This window comes from Callionymus lyra, chromosome 12 (genome assembly GCF_982586985.1).
Source record: "Callionymus lyra chromosome 12, fCalLyr1.hap1.1, whole genome shotgun sequence".
Taxonomy (NCBI): domain Eukaryota; kingdom Metazoa; phylum Chordata; class Actinopteri; order Syngnathiformes; family Callionymidae; genus Callionymus; species Callionymus lyra.
This window is the reverse complement of record NC_141829.1, coordinates 21182582-21196826: the sequence shown is the minus strand read 5'-3', so window position 1 is coordinate 21196826 and position 14245 is coordinate 21182582. Positions and strand designations below refer to the sequence as shown.

Here is a 14245-nt window from a genome sequence, read left to right as displayed (position 1 = left end):
AGTCACCAGAACCACCCACATCTGCGGTGGCACAGAAAAATGGAATCTGAACGGAGTGGAAGGGACAAACGGCTGTGAGGGAACAGTGAGGGCGCCGTGGCAACCCGGAGAAGACACGGAGATGCCGGAAAGGGTTTCATGCAAAGGAGTAAATAAGTGAATGAGCGAAGCGAGGAGGAGCGCGGCTCAAGCACTGTTCATGTCAGGAGTGATATGGAGATGAGAGGGAAGCTGCCAGGTTTGTGCCACTAATGGTGTAAATAAGAAAATCTCCCATTGCTGGACAAAGAGAGAGATTTAAACATCCAATTTTGTGGTATGTATATTTGACTTATTCTGGCCTATATTAAACTTATATTTAAAATAACATTAAAAAACAAACAATGCATCTCTTATTTATATGATAACCGAAATGATGACGCTTCTGACGCATCTAAAGCTGTATCGTGATACAGTTTGAAACATCACTAGATGGTACCGTCAGTAAAAATGATTCGAGATTTCTTTGAGTTACTACATGGAGAGTGCCATCTAGTGGCCTTTCATAATTTCATAATCACTAGTAACGTCCGAATAACGTCAGTACTACCCAATTGGGAACCAATTACAAGACTGACTCAGGGTCTGTTATCTCGAAGAGAATTCTTGCTCTGTATTTGGGACGGTCAAAGACGGTGGTCTCAAAACTAGACTTAGAACTTGTAACTCAAAAAACGCAACCAAAATGTACTGCCGATAAAATCCAAAATTCATCGTCAATATTCGTAAAAAGAGTTGCTCTTTTGGTCACTGAGATCAACACAACTTACAAAATAATAGCTTCTTTCTCCGACACGGAGCTCATGTACGACACGCTGGCCACTTATTTGTAGCAGCTGTCTGTAAAATATTTCCACGAGGGCCAGATTGTTTTAATCAAGTAAAATAAATAAAGTTCAAGATTAAAACACATGTTCAGACATTAACTTTAAGTGGCTTTATATTTTTTCATGGTAAACTAGAAAATACAGCTACTTTAAACAGTGTTAAACACTCTAGTTTTGCTGTTTCTGGTAATATTTTAGGCTGACAAACAATAATATTTGATTACAGAAAGTTTGAAGAATAATTGAGGGTCAGAAATGGCTCCTGGGGTACACTTTTCACTTGAGTTATGGGATACAATTCAGTATTGACGGTCTGATGAAGCCTCACCAAGCAGTGTCATTATTTTCAGCAGATGGCGATCTCGACACTATTTTACTTGGTTTTGAACAACTTTTCTAATGAAACAGCAAATCATTTCTAAACTGATGGCGCCACCTACTGACCTCTAAACAACATGACGGGGTTTCATGAAGCTTCATCCCTATAATTAAGTAAATAATCTAAATAAACAAATGGGTCAACATTGAGGAAGAGAAAAAAATCCAATGGTTTCTCAAACTGAAGATTTATTATTGGTGCCAATTATTATTACCAAATAAGCTTCAGGTTACAAAACGTAGACGAACGAGGATTCAAACTGCCGTGAATATTGTTCATTAAAGGAAGAAAAAGGAATGAAATGAAAAAACCTTGAACCCGAGAAAAGGCTGAACCGCACGTGTACAACCATTAATGTAGTGGCATCTATAAAAGCTTCTCATCCTCATTAACAAGTATTTAATTACCCAACAGTCTATTTCTGTTGCAGACTCGGCTCATTTAAACACACACACACACACACACAGCGACACGCTAATCCAACATGCTTGCACATGCTAAGGACTAGATGATATACGCTTGTGCTGCAAACATGACTGGATCCCTTTGCATAATTGCTTCATTATCAGTGGAGTCCAGCACACGCATCCCACAACAATGCTCTTCAATCATCACTGAAGAACGCAGCCTCCCGCCAGCAGCCAACACACACCAACACAAAACGCACACCCGCCACGCAACTCCCCCGAGAGTGTATTAGTTGAAGGCAGTAATATGTTGTGGGAATTTAAAGACAGGCCACATGAAGACTACTTACTGTCCTTTGGTTAAGTCAAGTGTGGAGCTCCATCAATGTCTTGGCTCTTAACAGCGGCTCGTGTTATTTTCAAGCTGTTTCCCGACACACACCGGGGATTTATTTCAAAGGAAACATTGCGGCAACATGTAGCTTATTACAAAAATAAACCACCTACAGTTGATTCCTTGTGTGTGTGTTGCTCCTCTCTGCGGCGGGAATCAAAGCAAACTGCATCAGTCTACACAATGCACCACAGAAGAGCAGTCTGGCTCTCTACAGGAAAAGCCATTTAATCTCCAGTAGTCTGCATGTGATCAATCTCCCAGCAGAACAGTGTTACTGCAGCGGAGGCTATTCCTCATCATTTAGAGAGAGCAGTATTGACCTGGCCAGGACGGCCTCTGTACTGCTGCTGCGAGCCAGCGGACCAAATACAGTGACTGCGTCTGCCTGGGATTCTTAAATCGGATTTGCCTGAAGATGAAACACTTAGAACTATTTTTTTTAAGAAGCAACGTGAATCCACTTTTGGAATATCTTACAAATGGTGTTTATTTGTCAATTAGGTTTTGTAATCAATCTGAAAATCAAGTATTCTTGGACATATTTTACAAAGATATTTGGAATGTTATTGGTTGGTTTTTCCGATTTACATTTGAATGTCTGAAAAATCTAAATCAAACATTTATTACCAGTATTGTAAAATAAATAAATGTACTTGTAGTGTTTTAAATGCAATATAAAAAGAATAGATGAATTAAATGAATTAAAAAAAGGGACTAAAGTGACCTTATTACAATAAAATTAAAAAAATGCATAGTCCAACAAATCAATCAAATCACTAAAAGACTCAACATCCACATGTTGCCATTTTCCAATCAACATTGTTTAAGGGTTTCCAGATGTAATGAGAATATTGCACGTCTAATATCACAGGTGGTCCAGTAGCAAGAGCTTAACTTTCCGACCTTCTAGTCCCTGGTTTGATTCTCAGGGGTTTTGGGTTTCGTCATGAGCCAGCCCTTTTTTAAATATACGTTTTTTTTGTTAATCACGTGAAATGTGCTCCTTGGCAGAAGTATGTGCTTTCCTAGTGCTTTTATAGATTATATATACTTTCAAACATTATTGCCCAAAATTTGAGATGTTGAAGTCTTCCTTTCCAAGATGCAATAAGTCCCTCATCATGACCACGTTTTGAACTTGTTACTATATAAAGTTCTCCCCCGTCTGAAATCTTGGCGAACAAAAGGTTATGAGAGCAGATTCTATTATGACGTAATAATGGCTCCATAATGCCCTGCTTCTTTCTTTATACAACGAGTCCCTTGGAGGTGGAGACTTCCTGGATTGATGACATGATAAACTGACTCAGTGAAAAACCTAAATGCTTGACCAATCACAGCAGAGTGAGCGTGGTTATGCATAGCAAGATTTTTGACCTCAGAAAAACTTAAATTTCATTTTTTGTTTGTTTGTTTGTCTCCATTACCCAAATAAATCAAATATGTGGTCTATACTGACAAGGAAAAGCAAGTCAAAGGCATTATTCTTTTATATGTTCTTAATAATGTCTAAATAAAAAGTTTAATAAATGTGTTATAATCCTTCAAACAAAGGCTCACTTGTACATATTTTCTATGACAAATCAAAGATGTCCGCCTTCTTCTCATCAGTTCCTCTCATATACTCAGCAGCTCAGATTCACACGGACAGACACCAAGGACAGGCCGATCGTTGTTAATGAGCATCAGATGCAATTGGTGGAGGGAGAAGAGGTGAAACTACTTTTGGATGGGTTATCATTGAGATGTGTCACGTTAAAGGTTCAGAGTGATCGATCACACCTCGATAGACTGCAGCCTTATTATGGTGTGTTTGCATGTCGATACTCGTCCGCTGATCTGCCTCGAACCAATTATTCTCCGCCCCGGCAACACGTTATAGTGAAAACGAAGATTCAACACAATATTTTGCCAAGAAAATGTCGAGTTTTTTGACGGGAAATAGAAAGTCGATACAGCATCTCGCGAAGGGAAGACGGTAGCTGTGTTTGTTAAATGAAGGACTTGACAAAGGCTGAGTGGGATTTGTGTTGCTTCCCTTTGCACTTATGAGCCGTGTGTTTGTTATCTGGGCGTCAGCGTCGGAGACCTCATCCCCCACATTGCCTTGGGACCATGTCAGATTTACAACGCACCACGACAGGCTCTTATCAAGGATTTGGAGCGGGACTTTGCCGAGTCATCTAGAATATTGGCTGTATGGTTTTTATGCTCGCTCAGAGAAAACACCACGCTGCCAATGAGGAGATACTGCGACAGGAAAGAAACTATCAAGCACAGCAACACACACACACACACACACACACACACACACACTCTAGAGTATATATGTTCCTGACATCCTTGACAACTCCTGCTGGGATCTTCAGGTAGCAATCTTATGTCAGGCCATTACAGTGAGCTGACTGTGAGCCTTTAAACATGCAGCAAGAATTAATAAGATATTACTGAGAAAAACCTTGGACAAACGTTAACGCAAAAATAAACATTAATGGAATCTATCTATAAAAATACATTTTTAAATTAGCTGACATAAAGTCCCTACCCGTGAACAAAAGATACATTTGAAAACCGATTCACGAAAAAAAAATTGCGCTTACAAGTGATGAAAGAAATTCTATAAATGGTGGCTAGGGGAAAAAAACTAAAAAAAAATCCTCCTTATTTAATCATTATCTATTAAGGGGACTTGGTTCTACATAACTCTTCTTGGGCTCAGAATGACCACCATGAATTGATCTGTGTCTGGACTAAGCCTGATTTTTCGGCCAAAAACTATTGTTTGATTACTTATAATCACTGCTACCATCGCGTGCATAAGCTTGTTTTCTTTGTTTCATTCCAAGTAAGGTTTTAAACCAAATCATTGGCTCAAATATAAAGCATAACTATTTTTACTCCTCCAATTTTTCGTGCCATCTTTGAGCCTTTAGCAACTTCCATCTCATTTGTTCTGAATCTGTTCCGATTGGCCAGAAAAATTAAACTAGCTAAAATCCACGTGCAATACTGGCTACTTAGTTTCGGTTAGTTCTTCTGCTGCATCTCCTTGCACACCTAAAATTTTGCAAAATGATCTGGTACTTGGTATGTAATGTACAGGGTTTAAATGTTAACAAATTCTGTAAATCTCCCTTGCTTACTACGTAATTTCATTTTTAAAAATTGACTTTTTGATTGATTTTCATGGCAGTTTTTTGCCACCCTTTGGCCCCGTTGACCTAATCGAGTTGCCCTCCGTAGTAAACCCTTCACTGGCAGGTCAGTAGTAAACATGCTAATTTTGAGCAATTTGGTTGAGCCATTTAAGACATTCAAATTCTTACATCACTCATTTTCTACTCACCGTCCTGTCGTCTAAAGGTTGGGATTATTTTCAAAGTAATTTGTTCCTTTTTAAAGGCAGAAATATAAGTCGATTTTAATGTAGTGACTGATGCTTAGTTGTTGTCGTCTTCTTCTCTCTTCAACTCTTGATATTTGCCCGGAGTGTTTCCTGTCTGTGTAGCATGTTAGCCTTTTAGCTCCTGCCACAATTCATTTTGAAGTATCGACCTTTTTTTATTTCTTACCGAACAATTCCTCTCGTCCAAGTGTGACAAAAAGGTGGACATTATATAAAAGCACCATGGAGGAGCTTTATTAAAATTCTCTATGAATATGAAGACATCTGAGCAGCAGTCGCTACATTAAAATGAACATACATTTTTGTATATAACTCTAAAAAGGAACAGATTTCTCCCAACTCTTAGTCGACATGAGGGTGGGTAGAAAATGAGTGAAATCTGAATTTTGTGTGAATCATAACTTTTAGATCAGGCTGACACTCAAGCAAACTAAGGACAGAAAATCTTTTGAAAATATAGCACAAAAGCAGTGGAAAAGTGTTCTGCTATTAGACGTCAGGTAATGTACTATACCTGCACAATGACAAAAAAAAAAGCACGGCCCGATGGACAATAGAACGAAGGGAGACTTTTCTCAGAGGAAACACTTTTTAAACCTCCATTACCCTATATCTGAGGCTTTCAGGATCGTTTTCTCAGCAGAACTGATGGTCCAAATACCAAATAGTCACAGCTAAGGCTGAATTTCCATCATTGGTCAGCATATTTCTTGATGCAGGTGTTGGTAAATCTGCTCTGTGTTTGAACAATCCTAAAGAGACAGTTCTATAAAGAGCTACACAAGCAAAAAAAAACGGAATATTCTATTCATGGATAAACATTTGATGAGCCACGGCATTTTTTGTCAAATCTACTTGGTGGCACCAGGATCATATAGGTTAAAGGAGGGTACTGATGCTACATTTTCCTTCTCCAAAGTCTCTTTTTAATAGTTAAAATACAGATTTTGTTTTCTTAATGAGCCACCTTTTATTTGAACTTGATGGGGAGAGTTTATTTTCAGTGGCCGCACGGTTGGTGGCGCGTCGTCTGCCCGCAGCAGACATATAATGTGCTCACGAACAATAAGCCACACCAAGTCCTGGAGCACAAAGCCATCAAGGGATAATTAAAGCCTAAAGTATCACTTCGTCACAGCTCATTGAAAACCATATTTTGATGATAAATCAACGTCGAATAGGGACTCATGCTTCCCTGAACGTGTGTTTAGATGAATAGCTGCGGATGCCTAAGGTGTTTCAACGGATCAGGTGGTTTGTAGACATGATTGTTCATAGGTACGACGGATAGATGATGGCGTCATTATCATGAGTCACTTGAACAGTGTTGACTGCAGTGTATACTCGCCGCCACGATTTTCAAGACGCTACAGGGTCATTCCGGATGTTCGGACGAGCAAATCATCAAAACAGAAGTAATGAAAGGGTTACCTACATGGACCACATAAAGGAGATGATCCGATTTTTATTGTCATAATCATTTAAATACACACAATAAACGGATAAGTGAATTACATTGCCGAGCAATTTCAAATTCAATCATCAACATCGCTAACTCGAATTTCCGGAGGTCAATGACTGTTGCGTCAAATGAAACGAGTTTCGCGCAAAGGTTCTTCCATATTTAAAATTCATCACAGAAGCCGGCTGCAAACTTGTAATTGGGTTTGTGAGCAGATCGAGACCCCAGTTAAAGAGTCCCTGTCTTGTTTCATTAAAGCCAGGCCCTTTATACGCTGTAAAAAGGCTGGCTCAGGTCTGACTGGGACAGATAAGACCGAGATGGGACACAATTGGTTTCTGACGGATTCATCCTGACAGCTTGTGTCTGTCACAGACCCCGAGTCAACCCCGAGTAAGTGTCAACGGAGTCCCGGGTCATGGCTCCACTAGCCTGGTGACGCTACTTTTTCATTCACATTTGTATGAATTAGAAGACACTCTAGAGCACGAGACAAGCAGCAGCTGCCATTTATAACGTCTTTCAACAACAAGAAGAGAATTTACAAATGTTGAAACCTAAAAAAACCCCCACAGTTTAACATTCACCAATTATCTGAGTGTATGTGGAACCGGTATTTGCTTCAAGGCTAATGAAAGTGGTCACTTTATTAATAGAAAATGTGATAATTGCTTTGAAGAGTTTTGTCATTAGGTTCTGCAAAACTTTTTTTATAATGAGGGCCACAAATGATGAAGCTGTTTTACAAGTTGCCTTTAGAAGTTTATCCGCCACTTTTGTAGAATAAAGATCATTAAACTAAAATGTTCAAATCAAATATATATATATATTTATTTGAATATTTTAAAAATGAGGTCAGACGGTACCGTGGTTTAAATAGGTTCCCATTGAGGTGTTTTCTTTTGACCACGTTCTTGTCATAAAAGCTTGTGTGACAATAATTTGAGTTTTATTTTTACAATTAAAAAATAAATAATAAGAATTATATTAAGAATTAAATCTGCTAAATAGCCGCAAATGTCTTCAAAGAGTCTTCAAATTGTGAACAGTGTTTGACGTGTGTGTTGCCTAAAATCAAATCAAAGACAATTCTTAAAGAAAAAAGTCATGATGGTCGATGGTCAATTATCAGTTTTCTAATCATTTGTATTATATTGCAGCACCTTTATGGCAATCGTAAAGACTATAGTCCTATGAACTTACTCCCTTCTATTCTTCCCCTCTCTCTTCAGAGTTTAGTGGGTTATTTTTTTTATTAGTTATCCTCAGGCAACACAACTCTTGAGTTGTTTAACTTCTGTGTGCTCTGTTTTTAGGAATCATGTGAAAAGAGCTACTATGTGGAGGTATTCATTTTTTGTGAGCTTTTATATGATGGCTCACCAAGATTAGTTGTCAAGCTTTTGTGTTCCTCTAGCCACTTTATAGCCAGCAGAGCTGATGACTGTCATTTAGGAACTCAAATTGAAAGGGAAAAAAAACAAAAAACTGAGCACGTGGAAGGAATTTCAATGAAAGAAAGAAAAGAAAATACATTCTCTGTTGCAATTGGTTACAGAAGTGGGATTGCCACTTTAATCACCAATTGTATGGATTGCGTAAAGGACGACAAAATAAATGCACACATCAACATTACAAGCTCCAAAGGTGTCACGCAATTAGGAGAGTTCAACTCCGACCATCAACAACCAAATGTCATGATGATCCATCGAAAGATAAACGATTTTGGGAAATAAATCGATTAGAAGGAGCTTGGTTTCGTCTCTTGAGGGCCAATCTTGGGCCAAACTCGATCACATCGCACAGCTTCCAACACTGAAGGTAAGGAAGGAAAATCTGACTAAAGGTTATTCCCATAAGGTTACAAGTCATCACTAAACAAACATCCAGAGGTTTGGAACAACATACGATTTATATCAGTGAGGCAACACCACCTTTACAAGAGCAAGAGGAGGTCACTTATATTTAATTTGAGAGCAGCTCATGTCCAGCTGCTTCATCTCTTTCATCTCCAGCACATGAAGACAAATGTCTAAAACCTTTAACCCTGAAAACAATCACCCACCAGGGGCTTTATCAGACGATTGATCTCCTTTATCAACACATTTCATCTTCAATACGGAGCGTCCTGCACCACACTCGCCCGCTCGCTGAGAATCATAGAATAAAAGATATACAGTAGTAGGCAAGTGCATGAAAAAATCTCAACATAACGCTGAATCAGCAAGATCTGGACCGGTCACAACATAATGTTTGTGTATTTGCATCTTTGTGTATTTGATTGTATGCTGATGATGGTGTTCTGTACGTGTGCGTCTCCTAGCCTTGACCAATGAGACTTTGTGTGTCCACTGTGTGAGCTTGTCTTTTAGTAGTATTTAAATACTATGAGGTTTCTAAAGAGTTTGTGTTTTACTTGTTTTCACCAGTCAAGAGTCACACGCTAATGTTATTTCAGAGAAAATCTTTTTTTTTTTTTCAAAATAAAACACCCTTCAGCCAGCAATAATCAATAGAACAGATTATTTATATTTTTCTTTCTGTGCTGCCCCAATGCTTTCCAAAGTAATATAACTAAAAGTTGAGGCTCAACAATATTTTATTGCGATGGTTAAAAGCATTATTTTTAATTTTTATAAAGCTGTTAAACACATTATTATAGTTATATAATATTTATTTTTTATTTCTCTGATGCTTTTTGAAAGGTAAAAGCACAACATCAATATTCCTTTAGGAAAAAACATTTTGTTATTGATAATTATAGAAGCATTTTATCCTTTTGTTGACTTTTTTTTAACGCACATCTTCTTTTCAATGCCATAGTGAGCAGCTCGAAGCATCTGGGCCGGCGTGTGACAGGACAAGTGTTCCACATTACAACTCTAATGGACTCTTGTCTGATTCTCTCCGTGGCTTCATTAATAATCTTCCTGATAGACAGAAAGACGTTTCAGAAGGACATTAAAAAGGCAAACTACATGGTGACAGTGGATCACCTTTGACCCCCGAGCTGGGGGGTTATATTGACTTCCCTGCCATCAATATTTGACCGGGGGACCCGGAGGACTCGCTTGATTGGTCTGAAGTGCTTCCCTGGGTTGGATCCATACACCAGAATCCTCGGAAGACTGAAGCGCACAGGTACGATGGCCCATGTGAGAACACAAGGGATCCCGCCAAGATATAACTGATCCAGCCACCAAAGATAATCAATATCAACCATGTTATGATATAATGACGATTTAATTCTATTATAGCAAAACTGGTCGGATTCCCTCACTCTTGCTGTGACAGCTGTAGATTAAAATGAAGCTCAAGATTTTCCAATATTTGGATTTAAATAAATATCCATTCCGCATTGATCGTATTGTTATCTCAACCGTGCCTTGAAACCAGTCATTTTTCCACCCCAATTACAGGTATCATTGTCTTTTACACTCTGCATTATGCATTAAGGTCTGTCTTTTTTGAGCGCTTTAATCACTGCTGCAGGCTTGTAATTAGACACGTGGAATTTTCATAATGTTTTCCAAGCCCTACATTATCTCTACTTTGCAAGTGGGAGACAGTGGACTGTATTCAGCGGCCCATAAAAGCAGCCATTCACCGTTACTAAAACATTTTCCGGGGATTCGTTTTTCTATTTGTTTTCAGTCGGAATAGCTCCATTTCCAGATTACCTGCATTTGTTGTAATGAGCTCCAAGCAGCGGAGAACAAACTGCGGGTCCACTTGATTATCTGTACTTAGTGACTCTACAGATGATTTAGGTTGGATGAGAGAGGAAATCTGAGAGAGGACAACCTGACCATTTTGGTTCTAGGGAGATTTTTTTTTTTTTTTTTGCTTGGACTACTTGGACGAGTAGTCATTATCATGAGCAAGTAGGAACGTTTGAGATTTTCAGGTTAAAACCTGTTGAAATGTTTTCCTCAACAAATGACAAACATATACATGTTTACGAAAATGATCAAGGCCAGTGAAAAAGAGCAATCGTATTCAGTGATTAAATTAAAAATTATGAGAATAAAGTGATTTGTATTAAAGTGAGATTTCGAGAGGAAAGTGATCACTTTGAGATTAAAGTGAGAAATATAAGATTCAGATAAGAATGCCAAGATAAAAGTTAGTCCAAAGTGGAATTTCTGTGATCAAAGTGGGAATTCAATATTGAACCATAAATCAGATTTTTTTTTTTTTATAGCCAGTTTTGGAGACACAACACAGGAGAGTAAGAATTATAAGAATACAATTAGAATTATGAGATTAAAATAAAAAATAAAGTGCAAATTCATATATTGAAGTGAGAATTACTTCCAGATCCAGATGAAAGTGAGAACTTTGAGATTAAAATGAGAATAAAGTGCGAATAAGCATATTGAAGTACGAATTTTGAGGTTAAATGTATTACTTCAAAGTCAAAATACCAAGATAAAAAAGAATTATGGCATTAAAATTAAAATAAAGTAGGCATTTTCATATTGAATCAGATACTTTTATTTCCAGTGTTGTTAACACAAAAATACAGGAGAGTGAGAATAATGAGAAGAAATTCTACAACACGAATGCCAAGATTAAAGTGAAAATTCTGAAATTAAATTTCCTTTATTGAATTGAGAATCATGAGATTTCAATTATCATTTTCAAATTAGAATTCGGAGATGAAAGTGAGAATTAAGAGAATAAACTGAGAAGTTTTAAATTCCCTTATTGAAGTGAGAATCATGAGATTCAAGTTATTACTTATGATTTTTAGAAGAATCCCCTTTGTTTCTATCCAAAAAAAACATGTTTCTGACTAAATATTCTCAAGTCTCAGGCTCAAAAGTTATCAAAAGTAAAAAAATAAAGTTTGAGGAACACAGCAAACTTCATGTTGTCTTTCTGCCTCTGTCTGACTCATTCTTCAGGTACACACCCACAAGCGTAACAAGACTGGAAGACGGTTAAAGGAGGTTACAGACCTGAGCCTCTCTTGGAGACCACCTTTTGAGTCCTGGACAGCGTGAGGTACAGCAGGATCAGCAGAGGGACGGGAGGTCTCATCTTCCCCCTGTCCGTACAGCCTGCGACAGAGGAGAGGAAAAGGAGTGAGAGGACAGATAACAGCAGAGAAGGAGAACAATCAGTCACTGCTCGTACACCAGATCAGGCACTTTCTTGTCACCGCTGACAGGAGTAAGTGTCAGAGTGAAAGAATCATCTGGAGCAGGCCAAACACTGCAGCGAGCACACTTTTGAACAGAGACCTGCACGTCACCCCCGACTCCGAGCGACACACTTGGGGACTCGCATCAACATGTCATTTCCCAGTGTTCCCCCTGGGGGTCTTTCTTCTCCTCCGCGAATGTAATTGAGGCTGGTTATCGTGGTAGGAGAATATATCACAGAAACCCATTTCCCGCACATGCTGACGACTCAATAAAGACTTAATTGCATGTTTAAGAAACACCTTTATAATTGCCATTCTCATTAAAAGCAGGGAGAAGAAACGATTGAGGAGATTTGAAAAAAAAAAACACATCTTTATCCAGGTGACGCTCACATTTCATAGGAACATCTCATCTTCTGAGTAAATGACATTATCTTGCATGTTGTAATTACCGTCTAATGAGCAGCGTCTGCAAGGGAGCTCTTGCTGCAGTGAAAATGTACATTGAGTCGAGAGTGTGGGCTCTGAGTTGGAGGCATTTTGAATCATTGAATATGAGAATAATTTTGGAGGGACGGGGTCAAAAATTGCGCTAATAAAAGTAGACAAGGTCCTCATTGGACACCCAACCGGAAGTCCCTTTTTGATAAAGAAAGTCATCCACAGATCTCTCTATTCCGGTCTATGAAATTATATTTACACATAAAATGTCAATTACATAGTTAAGATGGAACAGATTTAAAAAACAAAAGATAATTTGTTTAACACAAAAATATAAAACAGCAAAAATCATATTATAATGGAAATATGTCTTTTGGCCAAGTCTGTTCACCAATTGGCCCAGCTCTGGCACCTTGGTATTAGGGCTGTAGGGACACACTAATCTCACCAGACAAACAAATTCATTTTGATACATTTGCAAGATTTAGGGGACACAAATTTGCAGTGTAATTAATGGAACTGAAAACCAAAATATGTCTAAACATCAGTTTTAAAAATGCCGGAGCCGACTGTATCCTCTCGTCCTCAGTCATCAACCAGATCTCGCGGTGGGACTATGGATACACCAAATCAAAATAGCGGATCTTCCTTCTGTGTCTGTATCTCTTGGATCATTGGATTTTAGTGATTTAGGATTAATCTCTTTTGGTTGTATTAGATAGATACAACTTTATTAATCCCTCTGGAGATCTCCTTCTGGAAATTGTTTTTTATTAAAAGAAATGCAAACCAAAATATGTCGAACAACTGTTTTAAAATGATGATGTATCCTCTTGTCCTCAGTGATCGCCGGGATCTTGTGGGATTTCATATTTCCTTTTTCTGCAGAGGACAGCTGCCATCTAGAGGCCCGGAGGTTTTATTGTTACACCAAAATGAATAAATAACCCAATCATTATATTTTACACAAAATTTTATAAAAGTATAACCTTAAAAGAACTATGATAAAAAATAAAATAAAATATTAATAAAATAAATATTTTAAAAACTTTTAAACCTGAAAAATTAATTTGATAGTGCTGTTTTATTAATAAAGTATCATGATAAAAAATATATAATATATATTGGATTCAATCTTTATGCCATGGCCAGTTGAGCAAGTCTTTCAGCCTGAAAAAACAGCATTTAGCCATGACAAGGGAACCCTCATTTGACTGACCACTGAAGCGCTTAAAGGTGGGGTAGATGTTCTTAAGATGTAAGAGTAAGCAACATTTTGAAGTCAAAGGTTTAACCCCCTGTTTTCAGATTGTAACCCCAATATTCTAATTTGCAAGGCTAAGCATATCATGGCTAATTCACTGAGCACTGAGGGGAGGATCCAGAGGGGGAGGGACGAATGTAGGTTATATTGATTGACAACCCAACAAGCATTTCAAACAGGCTGCTTAAGATGCTCAACATCAAGGTCCACGATTTGCTTCCACTGTGCACCGCCATTACAATAAGATATGTGGACACACTAGAGGTGAAGTGACCATAAAAAGAAAGATAAGACGACCCATTACCCCAGTGACCACAGCCATGTTTAGCCCCCTCGTCACAGGTTACACAACAAGCAGCAAATTAACCCAATGAACCAAAGAATCAGGACGGCATTTGGAAAGAGAAAGTATCCGTGCAGAGAGGATGAACTTGACAGTCTGCAGGTCACGTGTACTCCAGATTTGCATAT

General features: G+C 38.2%; 1 protein-coding gene across 4 annotated transcripts in view; it reads right to left on the bottom strand.

Moving 5' to 3' along the window:
* Nucleotides 1-14245, bottom strand: part of il1rapl1a (interleukin 1 receptor accessory protein-like 1a) — a 199489-nt gene that overhangs the window by 157601 nt on the left and 27643 nt on the right. For 3 of the 4 annotated variants that reach the window (XM_087804155.1, XM_087804154.1, XM_087804156.1), the window contains exon 1: nt 11882-12006. In XM_087804155.1, coding sequence (XP_087660281.1) covers nt 11882-11963 — 82 coding nt within the window. In that variant the 5' untranslated portion in view covers nt 11964-12006. Of the gene's footprint in view, nt 1-11881; nt 12007-14245 lie in introns of those variants that run through there. The other variant, XM_087804153.1, reaches the window with a different exon arrangement.